The sequence below is a fragment of the Amorphotheca resinae genome, assembly GCF_003019875.1.
Source record: "Amorphotheca resinae ATCC 22711 unplaced genomic scaffold M430scaffold_1, whole genome shotgun sequence".
Taxonomy (NCBI): Eukaryota; Fungi; Ascomycota; class Leotiomycetes; order Helotiales; family Amorphothecaceae; genus Amorphotheca; species Amorphotheca resinae.
The window spans coordinates 1,217,594-1,236,936 of record NW_020194471.1 but is presented as its reverse complement, the minus strand read 5'-3'; the positions used below and the strand labels follow the sequence as shown (position 1 = coordinate 1,236,936).

At 51.4% G+C, this 19,343-nt stretch overlaps 7 protein-coding genes across 7 annotated transcripts; 2 read left to right on the top strand and 5 right to left on the bottom strand.

Moving 5' to 3' along the window:
- Nucleotides 1-155: 155 nt before the first annotated feature.
- M430DRAFT_55003 (hypothetical protein) lies at nt 156-3,164 on the bottom strand (the record flags this gene model as incomplete). The annotated part of the gene is made up of 3 exons (XM_024868510.1): nt 2,817-3,164; nt 1,755-2,670; nt 156-1,702 (listed from the first exon to the last, which is right to left on the bottom strand). Exons 1-3 carry the CDS (start codon nt 2,937-2,939, stop codon nt 156-158), a joined length of 2,586 nt encoding a protein of 861 aa, XP_024725019.1. The 5' UTR covers nt 2,940-3,164.
- Nucleotides 3,165-3,831: 667 nt separating this feature from the next.
- Nucleotides 3,832-6,751, bottom strand: M430DRAFT_112336 (hypothetical protein). Its single transcript, XM_024861472.1, has 2 exons — nt 5,837-6,751; nt 3,832-5,780 (listed from the first exon to the last, which is right to left on the bottom strand). Exons 1-2 carry the CDS (start codon nt 6,481-6,483, stop codon nt 4,274-4,276), a joined length of 2,154 nt encoding a protein of 717 aa, XP_024725018.1. The 5' UTR covers nt 6,484-6,751; the 3' UTR covers nt 3,832-4,273.
- Nucleotides 6,752-8,117: 1,366 nt separating this feature from the next.
- M430DRAFT_46584 (hypothetical protein) lies at nt 8,118-9,856 on the bottom strand (the record flags this gene model as incomplete). Its single annotated transcript, XM_024867858.1, has 3 exons — nt 8,118-8,439; nt 8,492-9,644; nt 9,778-9,856. The coding sequence occupies 3 exons, from the start codon at nt 9,854-9,856 to the stop codon at nt 8,118-8,120; spliced, it is 1,554 nt and encodes a 517-aa protein (XP_024725017.1).
- A 3,124-nt stretch (nt 9,857-12,980) lies between these two features.
- M430DRAFT_154764 (hypothetical protein) lies at nt 12,981-14,080 on the top strand. Its single transcript, XM_024863259.1, has one exon. It carries the CDS (start codon nt 13,110-13,112, stop codon nt 13,671-13,673), a length of 564 nt encoding a protein of 187 aa, XP_024725016.1. The 5' UTR covers nt 12,981-13,109; the 3' UTR covers nt 13,674-14,080.
- A 1-nt stretch (nt 14,081) lies between these two features.
- Nucleotides 14,082-14,438, bottom strand: M430DRAFT_154765 (hypothetical protein). The gene has a single exon (XM_024863260.1). The coding sequence runs from the start codon at nt 14,402-14,404 to the stop codon at nt 14,126-14,128; it is 279 nt and encodes a 92-aa protein (XP_024725015.1). The 5' UTR covers nt 14,405-14,438; the 3' UTR covers nt 14,082-14,125.
- Nucleotides 14,439-15,315: 877 nt separating this feature from the next.
- On the top strand, nt 15,316-15,627 carry M430DRAFT_154750 (hypothetical protein). The gene has a single exon (XM_024863258.1). The coding sequence runs from the start codon at nt 15,397-15,399 to the stop codon at nt 15,553-15,555; it is 159 nt and encodes a 52-aa protein (XP_024725014.1). The 5' UTR covers nt 15,316-15,396; the 3' UTR covers nt 15,556-15,627.
- An 859-nt stretch (nt 15,628-16,486) lies between these two features.
- Nucleotides 16,487-18,427, bottom strand: M430DRAFT_14760 (hypothetical protein; the record flags this gene model as incomplete). The annotated part of the gene is made up of 3 exons (XM_024863075.1): nt 16,487-17,864; nt 17,912-18,206; nt 18,256-18,427. The coding sequence occupies 3 exons, from the start codon at nt 18,425-18,427 to the stop codon at nt 16,487-16,489; spliced, it is 1,845 nt and encodes a 614-aa protein (XP_024725013.1).
- Between the last annotated feature and the right edge of the window lie 916 nt (nt 18,428-19,343).

The following is a 19,343-nucleotide window of genomic DNA, read 5'->3' as shown; positions in this document are numbered from 1 at the left end:
AGCAAAACCCGCATGTCCCTTTGACAAAAGAAAAAAAACCCCAGAATACCCCTTAGCACCTAATACAGGGGCTATCCAGAGCTTGTTTGACAATCTTGCGCCTTCATGTACTCCACTCCCAATCGCGCCCTCTAGTTGTAGAAAAGACTGCTGCTTTACTTCTTGGCAGCCTTCTCCTGCTCAGCGAGGTATTCCTCGTCGCTGGCATCGAGAATATCGTACTCGTCATCCGTCATGAACCCATCCTCGGTCTCTTCATCATCGAGAGCCTCCTCGACGAAGTCCTCAAAATCGTCAACCTCCTCTGGGGCCTCGTAGGCAGGAGCCGGGGCTTCCTCATGCATGCTTGTGGTTGGCGATTCCTTCTCGAGCTTGGGGAAGATCATCTGGCTTCCTTCCTCAGCCTTGATCTCTTCAGCAGCATCCTCTGTGGGCTCCTCCTTAATCTCCTCCTTAGGCTCTTCCTTAGGCTCCTCCTTAGGCTCCTCCTTGACTAGAGCGGGCTCCCTGACCTTGATGTCACACCAGAGTCTGCGTCCAAACTTGCCTCCGTCTGGGCTCGTAAGACGCCAGTAAGAGATGTGTGAGCCGGGCTTATTTGGAGTCCTCATCAAGACAGTGAAAGCAGCCTCCTGACCTGGAGCAACCTCGGTGTAGCAGGTGGTACTCTCAGCAGCAGAGACAAGCTCGTGAACACTGGCCGGGTGATGGGGGTCAACAGCACACATGTTATCACCGCCAGCAAACTTAACAGTGCATCCTGCGGGCCAAGGAGCGTTGCCGCCATTGCGAAGGTACCAAGTTTGCTCGAAGACAGTGTTGGGTGCCATGACAGTGCCATCCGCAACGGTATCACGAACGTAATGAGCAACCAGTTCCTCCTTGACAGCAGCTGCGGGAAGCTCCTTGGCCTCAACCTTGGCCTCAACCTTGGGAGCCTCGGCCTTGACTTCAAGTGGTTCGTCGGCCTTGGTCTCTGTTGGCTGCAGATCCACAACGGTCTGGACTTGTGTGGCAGCGTTTACAGACGAAGTTTGGGTCTCAGTAGCCTTGGATGTGGTGTGGCTGCTGCGTCGGTCGCCCATGATCGGTACAGGCTTGCCATCCTCGCGATCGCCCAAAGTGGTGACGGAGACATTGCGAACCGGTGTCTTGAACTTGATGAGGGGATGGGTCTTGTTGTGCGGGTTTGAAGGGCTGGCCTCACAGCTGGCACAGAAGTCGGTATCGTGGCAGACTGCGCACTTATATCGGTCTCCCTGGATATATGACTGAACACCATTGCCGGTGTTACAGAGAGGTCCATCACAGTAGATGCCGTGATGGCGAGCCTTTTTGACGATTGCTCGAGTTGATGCTGCAGGATCATTAATAGGCTCATAGATTGGGACAAATCGATGGCGGGGGTGGATGAAACCGGCGTTGGCAATGCAGGTCGAGCAGAAGTCCCAATCTGGGCAGTCGAGACACTTATGGCGGACGCCAAAGATGTACTTGTCACACCCATCACAGATAGCATTGTGCCCAACGTTGCGGCCAGGAGCAAGCAGAGCCTGCGACACCATATCAAGGTTCGCGTCTTCAACTGCAGGAATGAAAGCGTGCTTGGGGTGGTGGCCGTGCTTCACTGCGACGTGGCAAGGGATGCAAAGATCGTAGTCCTCGCATGAGGTACAAGTGACGAAGTTCTCCTCCGGCAATTCTGAAAGCAATGTTAGCATTATTCCATAGATGAAATTCCATGTGATGCTGACCTTGGACGCAAGAATTGCAAGTACGAGTAGCGATGAGAGCTTCCTCCTCGGGTTCCACAGGAGTCGTCTTTGGTTCAAGAGCAGCAGGCTTTGGTGCGATAATCTCAGTCGTGCTGTTTATGACTTGTCCATTCTTCACGTAGCGCTTGATCAACCAGTGATCATCGCCACTGCAGAGAACACCCTCATCGATACAAGTCTGGCAAAGATCAAAGTCGCCATCATCACAGGTGCTGCAGTGGTAGTGCCAGTCTGGGATAGCTTGATTGCAGTTGTTGCAGTAGACGGAGAAGATGCTCATATTTGAGAGAGCTGAGACGTATGTGTTATTGCGGACGGCATTCTGGCGTTCGTGGGAGACGCCAGCGAGCTCGGCGAACCACTTATCGCGAGCTGCTGCGCCACGTGTGACAGCAATCTCAGTGCTCGAGCCGGCCTGATGCTGCGAGGGGCTTGGGACTTCATGCTTGGGTTGGCTGTGGCAGCTAGAGCTCACCACAGGGCAAGCAGAGCTGGGGCTGCTGATTCGAGGATATTTGATAAGCAGCTCCTCAAACCCACGTTGGAGTTCGTTGACGGATGGGAAGCTGGTTGGCTCAGAGGAGGAGAGTGGGGATGAGGTTTGTGGGGCTGGGGCAGGAGTTGCTGATGAGTAGTGTGGGATAGCAGGCCGCTCATCTTCAGCACTCACGAGGCTCGGTGCCTCATCTTCAACGGTAGCTGGCCTTGGCACGACCGGCTCCTGATCCTTGACGGTGACCTTGAGGCGAAGCTTCAGCTTTGCCTTAGCAGCACGATAGAGCTGTTTGTAAACGGAGGTATTGTTCGGGTCGAGGACGATAAAGGCAGCGGCGCTGTCAGAGTAACGCTCGAAGATAGCCTCGGAGGTCGGTGGGATGGCGAGGAGGTATCGCAGCTACGTAACCAGACCATATCAGCTTGGGTCCCACAAGGTAAGGTAGTTGACAGCACAAGGTAATTGACAGAATATCGTCGTCAGAGATGCGGCACCCGCAGGGCAGGCCGGGAAGCTCTTTCGGAGCTTGTGGGACTATCACATACCTTATCGGGGAGGGTGCTGGCCCCCAGATCACGAAGAGGAAGCTTGAATCTCCGATTGCTGCCCTCGATATTGATCTTCAGAGTGACCAGAGTATCTGGATTGGTCGCTGAAGCCGATGCCATGGCTGTTGGGTTGAGGCGGCGGGCTGCCTGGGTAGCGGTGATGCAAGCGCAGCGGTGACGTGAAGAAGGCTCAGATAAGGCCGAGCAGCGAAGACCTGGGATCTGGAGATCTTCGACGGGCGGAAGAAGAGGTGCTTCCCAGAAGCAGTCGAGATGGAAGATCCGGGATGTTGGCAGGCGGTGGATGTTTGATGCAGGAAGGTTGGTGAGAGGAGGGAGATGGAAAAGAGGGGAGAGGTGAGGTGAGTCGATAAGAGGAGAGAGGAGAGGAGAGGAGAGCTTAAGGCAACGGAGTCGTCAGCTATTAGGCGAACGGTACGTACAGGACGGGATGGTGCTGTAGCGAGGCAAATAGACGATGAGTGATGGCAAAACCCAGAGCCTTCCGGGGCCGCCGAGTCTAGAGTCTAGATCCAACACGACTCAAGGAAGCACAATCAAGAGGCTCAAGTTTATAGTAATTCCTATTCTTCAACTGTGTCGGTCATCTCGATATCTGGGGTTCGTTAGAGGGTGTACTGTTATCACCGACCTGGGGAACCGAGCTCGCTTGATTACGTCCAGATACCGTACTGTACCTAGGTTCTCAAGGTATTTCAAGACTGACAGTCACTCCTCGTATAGTAGGTATATAAGAGACAGTATAACATAGATCTCACATTCACCTCCAGCTCGTCAAACCAATAACAAGGGAAGTGAAACACAGAAGTTGATCAAATCATCCCACATCCACCCCAAATCCCCAATTCGATCATAGGGCCCGTAGTCGAAATACCATCCAAACTAGCTACGATTAGATCACCGCTTTGCCACTCTTCACCTCTTTAATACTTCAGTTTAGGCAGTAGATGGATTATTCAGATAAGGAATGGTAATTTCACATCACCGAATCCAATCAATCAGTCAATCAGTCAATCAATCATTCATCCACTGAATCTTCTCATTTACCTAACTACTCCTCCTACTCTACTCGTCCGGGACCAAGGCTACAGTCAGCGGCTCTGTCTCGACCAGAGAAATCTTCTCTCACGCACGACAACGAAGACAGAACATCACGGGGAAGATACAAGGCACAAGCAGCTGAAAAGGAGGTAGCTGCAGAGCCCGCCACCCAAATCATATCCCCCCACAGGGCGACGGGAAATCGGGAGATTGCCGACAGCTTCTTTAGTAGGCGTCGACCAACACAGACATCTTTTTTTTTTGCAGATAAGTTGCAATAGGGCAAAAGGGTAGCAACGCTTCCAAAACGCACAATGAAACCCGTGGCAGAATGAGATCGCTGAAAGCATTAAAGGGACTATAACAAAATTTCCTCCGCCAAAGAGATCACGCTACTGCGGATAGTAGACGACGCCTTGAGCAGGTTGGGGATAGTAGAAGCCATCCGGACTAGGGGTCATCATTCCTCCCATCCCTACTACTCCACCAACCGGCTGCATGGGATACGGCTGAGGCGCTGGGTAAGCCGGGAAAGTTGCAACCGCCGGGATCTGAGCCGCGTCATAGTAGTAGACCATGCCATTCACTTCTTGAGCTACCAGATTCTGCGTACCCGGTTGTGAGGCATCTGACTGCTGGCCAGGTTGGTTGAATGAAGGTGGCGGCTGTGGCTGCGGCTGTGGTTGTTGTTGTTGTTGCGAAGGAGCGAAGGGAGCTGCACCCGCAGATGGCCCCATTGATGGATTGAAGCCTTGCTGCGGGTAATAGTAACCCTGTGCAGGCTGCATAACCTGGTAAGGCTGAGGATAGTAGGTTTGAGGTTGTTGCTGATACGGGTTGGGCTGGAATGGCTGGGCATGGATGGCACGTTCCGGTATCTGTGATAAGGGAGTACCAGTCGAGGCCTGGCTGGGATAAGAGGCATTGCGAGAATGTAACATAGAATCATGTGGGTAGCCGTTACCATTGACCTGAATAGGAACTTGCTGGTGAAATGGTTGTTGATGCTGTTGAGGTGGGTTGAATGACAGTGTGGCGGGTGATTCGATATCAGCAACAGAAACAGTTTTCTGAGGCCGAGGTTGATGCATGGGGATGGCGTTCGGCCGGTTTTCCCGGAATGTTGGCTTCTGAGGAAGCGGGTACGTCTGTGGTCGTGGCAGGTCATCAATCGATGCGGGTGCCGGTGGTTGACCGTTCTGTTGCTCGGCCGCTGGAGCCTGGGGCTGTGTTTGTGTAGTTTGACTTGTTGGCGGCAGTTTCACGATCGGTCTCGACGCATCCATTGGCATCTGTGGTCGGGACATCGCTGACCCGGCTGGGGAGACGATGCCTTCTCTGTTGACCTCCCGAGCAAGTGACGATCTGCGACTCATGGCAACACTTGGGCTATAGGCACTGCCGTACATACTACCACCCCACACGCTCGTACGCCTTGAGTATGGGCCAATGGAGCCGAGTCCTGATTTGCCCCTGCCACGGCCAAATCCTTGTTGATTTGGTCGCATTGCCCGTGGGATGAAGATAAAAGACCTGTCAACAGCAGGGAAGATGTACCGCGGCGGATGATCTGGGAGAGATATTCGAACCGGCTTGTCACGGCGCAGAGGAGGTCGGTGGTCTGGAAGGCGCGTGTATTGCTTGACTGGAACGCCCGGGAATACAGAAGGCTTCTCCATTGTCGGGAAGAAAACCCGGATCTGAACATTGCCAATGTGCCTCGTGGTTGAGAGAGCTCGATTTGGAGGTGTAGCTGCCGATGCCTTCACAGGTATGCGTGCAGCAGCCGTGCCATTTATATAGCCTGTTGGCTGTGGTCGAGGGCTAGGTTGAGTTATCACCTCGTGCATGTCGTGGGCCCAAGGAGCATCGGTAGGTTCGAATGGCTGGGGCATTTGACTGAGGATTGTTAGCATAGGAGTCTTCCATCTTGGAGTAGAATGAGAGGGACATACTTCATGGGTGCATAGGGACCTCCAATGCCCGACTTGCCTCTCCCTCTACCTCTCCCAAATGGCCGGAATCCGTTGGCAGCAGGACCAGCATGGCGATGATCATGCATAAAAAAAGCTCCTCTGTTTGGTACAAAAGCTGGATCCGCATCCCTCTTCTTCTTGTATTCCTCGTGCTCCCTGCGCCGACGTTCGTAGGGCGCCTCCTGCGGCCGGTCCATCTGAGCTGTTGAATCGACAACAGCCGGGGAAGGTTCTTGCAGGTCCGCGTCCTCCCGGAGATCGTCATAATGCACTTCCTCCGCAGAGACGTTCTTATCAGATATCTTGAGACCATTGAGCATCATTTCCATATCACTAGCTCCGTTTGTAACCGGCTTCTTGGGGCTATTGCTTGACTTCGCCTTCTCGTCCTGGGATGGCCGTTTGGCTTTTCCATTGACCCTTGGCAGCTCCGGAGAGGTAGCAGACGCCACCTCAGCGGTGCTCACCTCCTCATCCTCATGTACCTCATCCTCCTCACTTACAATCGACCCCTCACTGAATGAATCATCGTCCAGGTCCCCGGCATCCAAACCCCCTTCCTCGTCACCTTCGTCCGCAACCCGTCTTCGGCTCGCCGCTAAGTCCTTCCGGTGACGGGGTGCCATATCGAGAAGCTGTACGGGCGGTTGTCAAGAGATGCGACGGGCTGACGGGCGAGGTTGGGTGAGGACGGAAGGGGCAGTATTTCGTGACAGATCATGCAGTGGCAATCTGAACGGATATGTACCGCCTGCGGCAATAAAAGTTATAAGAGGCTGACGCTGTAGGTATCGAGGTCGAGCAGTATGAAAGGGCGATACCTGCACGCCGATGAGCAAGTTGAAGAAGGAGAAGGTATAGAAGTGGTGTTTTGGGGATGGATCATAGAGGCTGAAATATGGCGAGAGCCTCTGGTCGCGCTTCACACCTTTTTCGGAATCCCTGCGGTTTCCTGGGCGGAACGGCGCTAAGCATTTCTAAGCGGAGAGCTTGTGATCTGGGGAGGGAGCGAAGGGAGAACATATAAAACAAAGAGATATATGCCTTGTTTCAATTGGGAGTTCTTGATAGCTGATGATTGTAATTATACATTCGATGCAGAGTTGTTGTATTCTCTCGACAATATTCCTTGTCAAATATGTCTCTCCATGTCAAAGCGTTCCATGGCTCTATGCTGAGTGAGCTTTATTGAGCCCCGACGGCTTGTGCGGGAGAACCCGAGAACACATAGACAAGGTAAACAACGTAGAAAAGGGTGTTAAACCCCATATAACAGACCATTGTCAACGTCAGCTGAAAGATCATAGGAACTTTTTCAATCCCACCATGCCGATCTTCCCTATGCATGCGTGCGATTTGGGGTGAAGCAGAGAAGCTATTGTGGCCGGCCAAGGACTTCTTTTCTTACATTCAATTAGTCAGTTTAGAAAGAACCAGCTGCCTTTGTCTGGTAATACCTGGGGTTTAATTTATAGTATACCTTTCCTATTTCTATTTTTCCCCTTTCCTATAATTACCTAGTTTTGCTGCTCGAAGATCAACATCTAATGGTACCTTTTCTAGTATCTTGTGAGCAATATAAAGCACCCTTGAAGTCCAGTGATTTCCTCTCCATCTCACCAGTCAAGAACTCCTCATATATGTTTTAACTTGGATGGATTCCACTATCATGTTCGTTTATACTACACACAAGCTCTCTCCTCGCCCTCTCTCCTCCCCATCAACTCCTCCACTACAGCCGCAACTCCAATAACCTCCCTCCAGCAACCGAAAAGCAACCGTACGCCGGCCAGTTCAATTGATGAACATGCGTGTATTCCATATGTACATGAGGCCACCTGGCCCTCAAGCCATGCACGCATGTGCAAACCCAGGAAGAAGAAGGAATGACCGAGAAGGAATAAAATAGTCTACATATAAATGTTTGTTGTTTTGATCCCGAGCCCGAGCGCCGAATATGCCTGTCCCCTCGCGTGCCTCTTTCTTGAGCCACGCTATGTAAGGAAGCCGAACCCGAGAGCGAGAGCGAAATCGAAATCGAATTTTTGAAAATTGTGCGATTCTTAATTAGTCGCGGTGATGTTGATGTGACGTAGGTGGGGTGATGCGAGGCTCCTTCTTCCTTCTATGAGCCTGACTCATGATGAGGCGGTGGTTTATGATGACGAACTGAATCTGATGGATGCTTTTATTCCCATCCTCTCTTCCTTACTTTTAAGACCCAAAACTCCCAGAAATTTTCACCGTCTCTCGCCCGAGGCTATGAGTATCGGCGTCCCTGCATAGCTTGTTGACTTGCCATGACCTGTTGGTTGTTCATGGCCGCAGCCATGCCGTAGGGGTTCATTTGCGCACCGTACCCGCCCATAACATGCTCCTGCATCATGCCTTGGAGACCTTGCTGTTGGGCGATTGGGCAATCCTTGTGGGCTAAGAGGAGTGTCTTGAGGTTGACCACCTCGTCCCGCAACGATTGAATCTGGGCGCTTAGCGCATCGTTCTCGGTGCTGAAGATCTCGACCTTCTGCTGCAAGTTTGCAAGCCACTGCTTCTTACGTTGTCTGCACTTCAATGCGGCAACCCTAGGGTCATGTTAGTGCTACGTCAGGGAGTGGGGAGGACGAGCAAACCAACCTATTTCTCTCAAGGAAGTTCTTTCTCTTTTCCTCATCGGTCATCTTCTTTCCATTCGAGTTGTACTCGTCCTTGTTCGTATCTTGTTCTTCCTCAGACTGTTGCTCGGCTTCCGTGGCCTGTCCATTATTACCCTTGCCCTTCTTTCCAGCGGGCGCCTTAGACGGGGTCTCGTCCGCCTTCCGTCTTCCGTTGGTCTGGCTCATCTGCGTAGACGACCTCTTGTTTTTGCCTCTCGTGTTCGGCCTGTTCTGTTGGTCGTTCTCATCAGATTGGCCGCTCATCTCACTCACGCCACGGGCCGAATTTGTGCTGACAGAAGAATTGTTTCGGTTTGCCACGTTGGGCGACGTCTCTGCGGACTGGCCTGCGATTGGCATCATTGGTTGAGGGTGCGCGTGGACGGGCATCTGCGAAGCCATCGCGTAGTGGTTCGTCTGTTGAGAGCCATTGTTGCGAGTCTGTGCTTGAGCAAGCAGGAAGAGGCCGTTGGCTGCGTCGTTCGCGTCATGTTGATCGAAGGGGCCGGGGACCTGGGGTTTCACGTCCAGGGTGGCTGGAAGTTCTTGCGGTTGCGATGTTACGCTCGGTTGGCTGGTCGGGGGCATCTTCCTCTGGGCCGCAGCCGCATTCAAAGCAGTGCGTTGAAAATCGAGAGTCCCGGGGGTCGCGGCCCCCGCGAGCTGGTTGAACAAAGCCTGCGAGTTGGGGCTGGGCTCTGGGAACATCGATCCACCACCGCCAGGCGTCAACCCAGATCTGAGACCCGACTCATTGGGTGTCGGGAATCCGCCTCGCAGATGATGTCCGTCGCTGAAGTAGTCGTCCTTCTGTGGACCCGAAAGCATGGCCGGACTGAGAGGACCGGAGCGCAGGCTACCCCAGAAGTTTGGAGTTGCGCCGGATCCGAGCAGACCAGAGGGCGAAGTGAGCGACGCGACCGATGGAAGTTTTGTCCCACCGGGTGTCTGATCTCCACGCGTCGACCCAGCACCTCCAGTGGCGAAGGAGTTCTCGAAGGGGTTTGTTTCGTAGGAGAGGTGGGTGCCGTGGGCGACAGAGAAGTAGTCGGGCGTATTGGATACTGCTGGCGCAGCAGGTTCAGGTCGAGGAGGGGGGGCGAGCGGTTCTGTATTGTTCGTCTCAGCCTTTACTGTGTCATCTTGCCTCGGCGCCGCTGCATCTTTCAGACGGGTTAGCATCCAAACGTCGGTTGCATAAACAGATAGCAGAAAGATAAGACTATCGAGATTAAGATATGCATTGAGGGGGACAGGGAGATATACCTTGTGGTGGTGAAGCATTGGGTTGTACAGGAGACTTGGAGTCGGTCTGGGTTGTAGTTTCTGTGGGAGATTGGCCCATCGTGGGATTTGGAGAGGTTCGTTAATTTTTTGGGGGGGCGGGCGGAGGGCAGAGGCAAATCTGGCGGTTTGCAGCAATTGTGGCTTACACACAATGACGAGTGTGTGTTCGACCAGAAGGCGGCGGGAGCTGGGCTTGGATTGTAGATATGGTTCAGATGTCAGAGGGTATGACCTCACTCGGGCGCGCTTTAAATTTATAGGCAGGCACGGCGGAACGGTCCCTAAGTACTTCACGCCCGCGCTCTCTCAACAGATCTGATTTCTAAAATCCTGGGATTGCGATCGAGTAGTGGCCGACTCAAGGTGTGGATGGATGGGAGGGTTCGAGGGCGAGTGAGTTGGTGGTGCTTATTCTCATGGATGGGATGGCGCAGGAGCAGTCAGATTCCGGGACCTGCGCATGAAGGCATGCAACGCGGGGAGCGGGACTATCTGTGTGTGGCTCTCGCTCGAGGGATATGCCTTTGGGGGGGGATTATGATATTGAATAGCAAGTCGAGACGGGGGGGAGAGAGAAGAGTGGTTCTTGTTGATGGACCAACGTCTCTTGGTTCGAGTTTGGAGTTTCGTCGATCCAGAAAAAAGGAGTGACGTAGGCCTCTTTATCGAGTCTGGGTGGGAGAGATTGATTTTCCCCCGTGTCTGGGCCTCCCTATTTTTTTTTTCCTTCCTTTCGGGCAAAGCGACGGGGCCACTGATAGGACAACGACACAAAATAATAGGGGAGAGAAGATGGAGGGAAGAAAAGGGGGGGGGGGAAGAAGAGCGATGCGGCTCTGGTGGCGATGAAGGGCGAGAGGCGTGAAGGGCGGCGTGATGCGGCGTGAGGCTCTCTCTCTTGGGGGGAACTCTTTTTCTCGTGAGGGAGTTCCTTTGCTGCAGCTTCGGAATCAGAGAGGTGGGCGATGGGAGAAATGACGGAAAGATGACGTGTGGGAGAAGAGCGAGCGAGCGCTGTGACAAGCCGCGCCCTTTTTATTTGGCCGCCTCCCTGTGCCCGTTTGGTGCGCCGCGGTGGTCCAATCAGCGTGCAGCGTGTGGGGCGCGGTGCAGTCTTTGCCTGTCTCCTCGGCGCGCGCCATGCCGCATGTGGGCTAGGGCGGTGTGCAGCTGCCTCGTTGATAGTAGCCTCAGGACACCAAGGCGTTGTGCTTAGAAATAGTCGCTCGCGCCAATGGAAAGTGGAAAGTGCGGTTGTGGGCCGTGGGGCAATACGGATACGTACGGCGAGGCACAGCGACCCGGATGGTACGGGACCACGTTCCACGTTCCAACTTCCAAGGTCCAAGGTCCAAGGTCCAAGGTCCTCTCTCTGCTTTGCTGTCCACGGACAATGGAAAGTGTGGGAATCATCTTTAATAGGTACGTACCATGGATGCGGCGGTCCTTTCTACTGTTCTACAGTTCCAGTTCCAGTTCCCATCTCTATCTACCTATCCAAGGTATCTATCGAAAAGGTACTCAACACATCCACCGTCCACGCTCCGTGGTTCAGAGAACTTCAGCCCCGTCGGATCATGCCCCCTTCCCCCAATCGGTGGAGCCCCTTTTCCATTAACCGTCTTCGGCTCCCCTGTGCCCTCGCCGCGGAGGAGGAGCACGCGATCCCTTTCTCCCGTCTCGCGATCCCTCCGCTGGAGCACGCAAGGGGAGAAGAAGAGAAGACTGGAAGAATAGAAGGGGGAATGGAACAGATAGATAAGGTAAGGTAGGTGTGTAGAGATAGATAACTTCCTTATCTCTTTGATCATACAGAGGAGGGGAGAGGAATGAGTGAGATGGGAAGGGATGGACATTATAAGATAGAGGCAGTGGGCGGTACAGTAGAGAGAGGATTATTCCGCCTATTTATTCCCCATCCTCTCTCTTATCTCTCTCCTTCCCACTCTCCGCATGCCATACCTACACACATATCCAGATCAAGATCAAGATCAAAGATATCTTCACGACCACATCTCCCCCTCTCTCCATCCCTAATCCCTTATCCCTTATCCCCCAGAACCCACAAAAAAAGACAGAAAAAAAAAGGCCCAAGATCCTTCAAAAACTCAAATTCAAAATCCAACCAATCCCCTTCCTTCCAATTTCATCCATCGATTCTAGACCTGGATAGATTGAATTCAACATAAGACAAAAAGTTAAATACAGTTTAAAAAATAAAATAAAACAGTGAGAAGAGAATAAGAAAAGGATACCTACCTACCTACCTATATATCACGATATATTTCACCAAGTAAGGTACGGAGGCTTTCAATCCCAAGCTTGCGGGGTGAGGGTTTTTGCGTGGAGAGGATGATGGGGGTTTTGGGATTAGGCCGGTATACATACAAGTAGTAATGATATATAAACAAGGGTTCTTTTTAGTATGGATATAGATATAGATATTGATATAGATATTGATCATTGATATTGAGATTTCTTTCTTTCTTTGTTAGGACGAGGTTTGGGGTTTATACCTTATACATCGTACAGCACAAGAGGGCCCCTTTCCCTACTCGCTTATGAACATGACATGACATGACATGAGAGCAAAAAGGGTGATATAGGTACAGAAAGACTTTGAGTAGGTAGATATACCTAATGGAAGTAAGTAGGAGAAATAAAAATATAATTCCATTTATTCATTAACTCATTCATTCATTCGTATTTCTCCCGCTCCCTCTCTTTCTTTCTTGTTACCTAGGTACAAAAACAGCTTTTCAATATATGCACAATCTTCTCCCCCCTTCTCTTTCGCTCTTTCTCTCTTTCTTACTACCTACAAGAACACTTTTTTCAATATATGCACAATCTTCTCCCCTCGAAGTCAAAACAATTTTCTTTTCTCCTTCCCCATGCAACACACACGCCAATCCCATCAAATCAGATCAGATCAAATCAGATCCAGCACAATAACACACAAGCAGCCAAAACTCCCACGAGGATCCGAATTTTTTGGGGAGGTTTTGGAAAAGGCGAGAGAAAGCCACCCTTATCGATAATAGATAGATAGATAGACATATAATGAAAGAAAGAAAGAAAGAAAAAATTTTGAACCTGTAAGGTATATGATATGATATGGTAACAAAGCAGTGACTTTTCGAACGCCGTTTCAAGTTTCCGATGTAGAGAGGGAGAGGGAGAGGGAGGGGATTTTGTTTGGTGGGCTGGATGGGAGATGGCGGGAGATGTGGGCGGTGAGTGTCGAATGATGATATATCTGGGATGGTAGGAATGGAGTTCGGGACTGCTGCTGCTGAGAGGGATGATTGATGATTGTTGTGATGGAGGAAATGCCGTGTCCAAACGCCAATCACGTGCCGGCGGCCCCTGAACAAGGAAGCAAGGATCTCAACCACTCGATCCTCTCCCTCCCTTTCTTTCCCCATAGCAACTCCCCTTTCTCCATCCATCATGTCATGAAATCGCCCACCACCACCACCACGCCCGCCCGTCTATCTGCGCACCGCACACGCGGGGCTCCAGCTCTCAGCCGGGAAGTTGACGGGCGAGGGCGGCGGCGGGGCCGGGGGCGCATACTCGTTCTCTGGGGCGCGGTTGATGAACAGGTACGGCTCCTTGGCTTTGCCGTTCAGGGTGCGCGAGAGGCAGAGCGTGAGGTCGTGGCCCAGGTCGGGGTTTGTGAGGAGGGGGCTGCGGCGGCGGGGGATGGGGATGGCGAGGGGGGTTTGTGCTTGGGAAGGCATATTTTTGGCTCTTTCTTTTTGTCTTTCCGACTAGGTATGGATGGATGTCTTTCTCTTCTGGAAGATGGAAGGCTCGAGAGATGCGGGGGGAGGAGGGAGCCGTTCTTTGTATTTCTATGCGGACGTTGAGATCCCGGCTTTGTTGCGGCTATAGGGAGGATTCGGGTGTGGGCCGAGGGGATTCTCGGGGAGAGAGAGATTGGTTTATGCTTGCTGCCAGGAGAAGAGGAGTCAGCATGATGATAATCATAACAAGAACCGTATTAACAGGAATGCACGTACCGGTTGACGGGAAACAACGGAGGATCTCGCTCCGGAAGGGGGTGGGAGGCTTTGCGGGCGATGAGACGAGACGAGGTGGTTGTCCAGTGCTCTGGTAAGAAGAGAGACAGACAGGGTCCTTGGATGGAAGAAGACTTCTTTCTTTGAAGGAGAAAACGAAGAAGAATTTCACAGCAATGAGAATGTTGTTGGGAAGGGCCAGGCACTTTATATAACTAACACACTTTCTCTCTCGTGCACTCTCTCCGCTCCTTGACAAATCGCCTCTAGAATATCGAATATTTAATCACAACTAATTATCATACATACATACATACATACATACATACATACATACACACAGCGCGCGTCGTACATATACATGTACCTACATACCGTACGTATGCCGACTTACATGCGCCATGGATTAATGTATTGGATAGGGCGTCCGCTCCCGGCAACCCGGTCTCACGGGCAGCAGCTGTCCCCTCTGGCGCTTTGGGGGGGGCTTCCAGGGACCGGCGGGCGAACGAGCGAAAGAACGAAAGCAAAGCGATGAGAGATGAGAGATGAGAAGATGCCAGGATTACTCGTAACATGGGGGGAAGAGATGGGACCTTGTTACCCCGGACTCTGGTGGCCGGGAGCGGGGACGACGGGTGATTGGTCGGGGGAGCCGTCAAGCTGGGGCAGCCAGGGGATTCATTCATGGCAGATGGCAGATGTCCCGGGAAGACGTGGGGCTGGTTTGATGGTTCACTTTTTTCACGATTCATTCATCTGCGATCCCCTTTTCTTTCTTGCTTTGCCTTTTACCCTTTCTCTCCGGTTCTGTTCCTTTCCTTGTCTCTGGTCTCTCGTTTCCTTCGAGTGTCTCGTCTCTTGTCTCTTGTCTTTCTGTCTCTCTGCCTCTTGTCTCTCCTCATTTGCTCATCTCTCCATCATCTTGTCTGATCCGCAACCCCTAGTCAACGCCCATCACGCATTCCCCTCGTCTCATCTCAACTCTCTTTCCATCCCAAACCCAAGGCGCAAAAGAAAAGAAAAGTTAAAAAGAAAAAGAAAAACCAATCCGCTCGCCTGCTTCCCGCCCTCCCGACCCGCATCCAGGGACTCACTCACCATCCTTTCGTAATCCATCTCATCCCATCTCATGCCAATGCCATCACTCTCCCCTCTCTTGTCTTACAATCTCAATCCGCCTTCCCCGCAGATCGCTCCCTCGTAGTCTGCATCTGGCAACATCCTCTTGTCTTGCCATCATGTAATCCTGCATGCAGCCTACGACTCGAACTCGTCTACGCTTGAACTCTAAACCTAATCTTAGATGTTTGCGAGTTACCTTACCTTTAGTTACCTTACCTTTCTTACGTAGCAAGTAGGTAGAGTAATACTTAACAATAAATAAACAAGTTTTTGTGTAGGTGTGTGTTTTATAATAATAATAGCAGCAATAATGCTACTAGAAGATGCTATGCTACATGTTTTGTTCTCAATTTCTAACAACCTCCTCCCCCCTTCCTCCCCCAAGAAGAAAAAAACAAACAGAACAGAACAAGAACAAAAGTAAAATCATCTCACATTTCAATACATGAACCACACCAACCACCAACCACCAACCAACCATTCACTACCCTATCCATCCATCCATCCATCCATCAACTCACCCCTTGCATCCCACAGCAGCAGCAGCAGCAGCAGCCCCCAAACAACCCGAGGTTTCGGGACCGGACCCCATTCCCTCCAATAAACGACATGGGTACTCCAACAACGGCCCGTTTCCGAGACGTATGTAGGGATTTTGGGGGGCGTTTATATTTTCTTTTTTTTTCCTTTTTCTTTTGCTACCTATCTTAGGGATGGAAAGGAAGGAACTGGCTGAACATTGAAGGGATGATTTTCAGATGGATCGTACATCCGGGTGGACATAAGGGAGGCTAGATACATACATAAGGTACTGTACCTTAGGTCACATAGGTACTGCTTAAGATGTACGGTACCATGCTATGCTGTGCTATGCTGTACCTGCGTAGGTACGAAAATCTCCACACTGCACGACCGAAACCGTGGAGATGTTTCGATCGCTGCTGGCTGCCCCTTACGTTTCCCCCCCTTTTTTCGTTTTTGAGACAAGACATGAAAAATATGGGCCCAAAATATGCAGGTAAGGAGGATCAGTCAAGCATTCAATCAACCAGCACACGTCATTCAGTAGCACAACAGCAGATTTGGGGAAACGGAAAAACACAAAAACAAGCATGGTGGAGATGGAAGATTTCGAATTCTAGGTATTATACTGTATCTACTATCTCGCTATGACCCCGCGCGAATGCTGCTGGCGGGCCCCCCTCCCCGAGAAAAAAACAGTCCTTAATCAGATAACAGCCCAATCCGTGAATATGATTGATGATGGCTCAGGAGCTTCCACCTCCGAGAGTCAAAGGGTTCAGAAAATACAGGTTTGTGGATGCAGGTCCGTCCCACATCTATCTCCATACCGTGAAACCCCGTCCGTAGATACAAGCCCGTGTGCGCCGCCTTGCCGCCCCCCATAAACGCCATCGCCATGCTGAAGAGAGAGAGAGAGAGATAGAGGATCGTCGATCCATACCGACCCCAAGTCCGAAGATTGATACTCGCTGAGATGAGAGAAACCGCCAAAAGAGAATAGCTAACCCCGTCTATAGCTCTCGGTAGTCGCTCGGTCTGGCTCTTCGTTGTCGGCCTTGGTGGCGATGCGGGTTGACCGGCTGACGGAAATACGCATTGTCTTCTTCGTTCGGTAGAGGCTCAGCAAAGACGGTCTTCTGTTGATTCGAGAACCCTCCAGCGGCTCCTGCCCCGTTGGCCTGCACTCCACTGCCCATGTTGTTACCCATCATGCCGCCCATGTTCCCCATCCCTCCAAAGCCGGCACCGCCGAATCCATTCATGCCGTTCATAGCCCCAAATCCTCCATATGCATTCATGCCTCCCATCATGGGGTTCATCATCATCGGATTCGGCATGCCCATACCGAATCCATTCATCATCGGCATCCCGCCGAAGCCGTTGGCGCCAAAGAACTGTCCTGACATGTCAAAGGGCATGTTAGGGAAGCCGCCGAGACCGGCCATCCCATTCATCATGGCTGCCTGCTGCTGCAACATGGCCTGCTTCTGCGCTTCTTGTTGCTGCATGGCTTTGGGGCCCTTGGGGATCTTGGGATTCTCGAGTAGCTCTTCCGCTGGACGTTTCTTGGATTTCGAACTTTCCTCCTTTACGGTGGCCGCCTCCGCTTTCGGTGATTTGGACTGCTCCGGGGACTTGGTCTGTACAGGTGACTTTGGCGATTTTGGCGGTGGTGATGCCGGCGTGGCCTTCTTCTCTGCCGCAGCAGAAGGGCTTTCGGGCTTTACGCTGGGACTCTTAGATCTTTCCCTCTCCTTCTTCGCGGCATTCTTCTCCTCCAGATATGCTTTTATCTTCGAAGATGTCTCGTCATCAGGCTTTAGATCATCAATCAATACTCCATCAGTCTGACATCCAGGACATGTGAAGTCGCTTTCGATAAGTGAATTAGTAATGCAATCATTGCAGTACGTCTTCTCACAACAAGGCGTCTTCATTGGATCTATGAATATTCTCTTGTCGATGGGACACTCCAGTCCTCTATCCTGAAGTTCCTTATCTCCTAAAGCAGCAGCCTCTTGCGCAGCAGCCGAGGACTTGGTCTTGGCCTGAAACTTTTCCCAGGATGCCTTATCTGGCTCTGCAATCACGAACTCTCCCTCTGCATTCACCATAACACCCGACGGAGGCTTTGTATCATCCGTCGTGCCATCGTTGCTCAGCGCCACAGGCTTCTCCACAGTTTTGAGGAATGACCTCGGGATTCCAGTTGTACGCTTGACTCTTGGCTTGTTGTCGAAGTTGGGGTCGTCATTCGTAGGGCAGACTTGAATCCAATGCCCTTTCTCGCCACACCTATAACAGATGTATCCTGTAGGAGGCTCGTGGTCTGGTACGTTGGGGGGAAGTTGACCCTTCTTGGCACCTGGTCGGTACACTGGGGTTTGACTTGGTAACGTTAGTATAGTTGTAGTATTCGGAGTAGGGGAACATACTTGGCCATCTCTTCTTGCTGCGCAGACCATTGTTCGCTCTGGGCTTGAAACATGGCTGCCATCCGCTGCTCTTCCGTCATAGCACCATCCATCTGTGTAAGGCCATTTGTGCTCACAGTCGACTTTGCAATTGTCTTGCTTGCTGACTGCTCCTTTCGTGAAGAGTTCTTGGCGCTCACCGGCATTTTACCTGACATGTACCTGGCGGCTCTGCCTGCTCCTGGCTTGATGGGTGGCAGCCGGCGAGCAATGATAGAGGTGGAGCGGGGGATGATGGTAGTATCATCATCGTATTCTGGAGAGGTGTTAGTTGACCATTGATCTGATACTCATTGGATGCTTACCTTCGTTGCCATCTTCATTGTAGATCGCAAGATCGAAGTCTGTTCCGTCACCAAGGCCGCTCTTGATGATAATATCACGTTTGAGCTCAAATACGGAGATACCAGTACCGTCAAATTCCACTCTAGATGGCTCTTTCTGGGACTTGAACTTGAAGAATACTGAAGACGTCATGATGTCAGATTGTAGTGTAGGTGTCGAGGTCGAGGGTCGTTGGGGTTCCTGTTCGAGAGGTACAAAGTGGAGCTACTCCCAAGGCACTTTAAGAACACAAGCAAGTGCTCAGAGATCAGCGGTCCAAATGAAAGGAAGAGGTATATTGGTTCGTGAATGCGACCGTTGCAAGATCAAGATTCTTCTTCTTTTTCCGTTCGACAGAACGAGGTGAAATGAAATCTGATTGCAATCACTGAGGTAACTCGCGTGAAACGAACAATGCTCTCAAAGAAAAGAAATGATGTACAAGACTGCAGCTAGCTGCAATGTGCGACTGTGCGACGTTCTGGATTGATTTGACTGATTGTTGGCTCCTCCACGACAATAGCAAACTCATTCACTACGACAACAATTGAATTCTTCCCCCTCGCGTTGTGTCCACCCCTTCTTCCAAGCCACACTGAACGAGCGGGATGCCACAAGTAAGCACCAGTGATGCGACAGGCAATAAGTTGATGGGATAGTTGTCTTCCGTGATGATGGGTCGTGGTGTTGTCGACTGTCGACAGTGGGGATGAAGGAGGCAGAGTCAGATCCTGAGAGGCGAGAAGGAAAGCCTTTTCTGGCTGTAGGCTGACAAATCCGCTAAGGAGCGGCACTAGTCTTAAAGAAGATGCAGTCAGCTTGGTCAAGCAAGTTGCAACTGATGGATGACTAATATGTGACCAAGCAAGGCGACGAGGCATCTATCTACAATATCTTTGTCACGTGATGACCATCTTCTCCAGGGAAACTTTAAGCTTGCGCTAGTATCTATACGTACTAGCGCTCCCGTGAAAAATAACCTTCCCCGAGGTGTTTGACTTTTTTTTGTTCCTCAAAACCAGTTCTCTGCGCCGTCCCTCACATTGCAACCTTCGCGACTGTCAATGTT

Coding starts and splice junctions, on each gene's coding strand:
- M430DRAFT_154750 (XM_024863258.1), top strand. CDS start 15,397: ATGAACCACACCAACCACCAACCACCAACCAACCATTCACTACCCTAT.
- M430DRAFT_154765 (XM_024863260.1), bottom strand. CDS start 14,404: ATGTTACGAGTAATCCTGGCATCTTCTCATCTCTCATCTCTCATCGCT.
- M430DRAFT_154764 (XM_024863259.1), top strand. CDS start 13,110: ATGATTGTTGTGATGGAGGAAATGCCGTGTCCAAACGCCAATCACGTG.
- M430DRAFT_112336 (XM_024861472.1), bottom strand. CDS start 6,483: ATGGCACCCCGTCACCGGAAGGACTTAGCGGCGAGCCGAAGACGGGTT. Junction 5,781..5,836: donor GGTCCCTATGCACCCATGAA/GTATGTCCCTCT, acceptor AACAATCCTCAG/TCAAATGCCCCAGCCATTCG.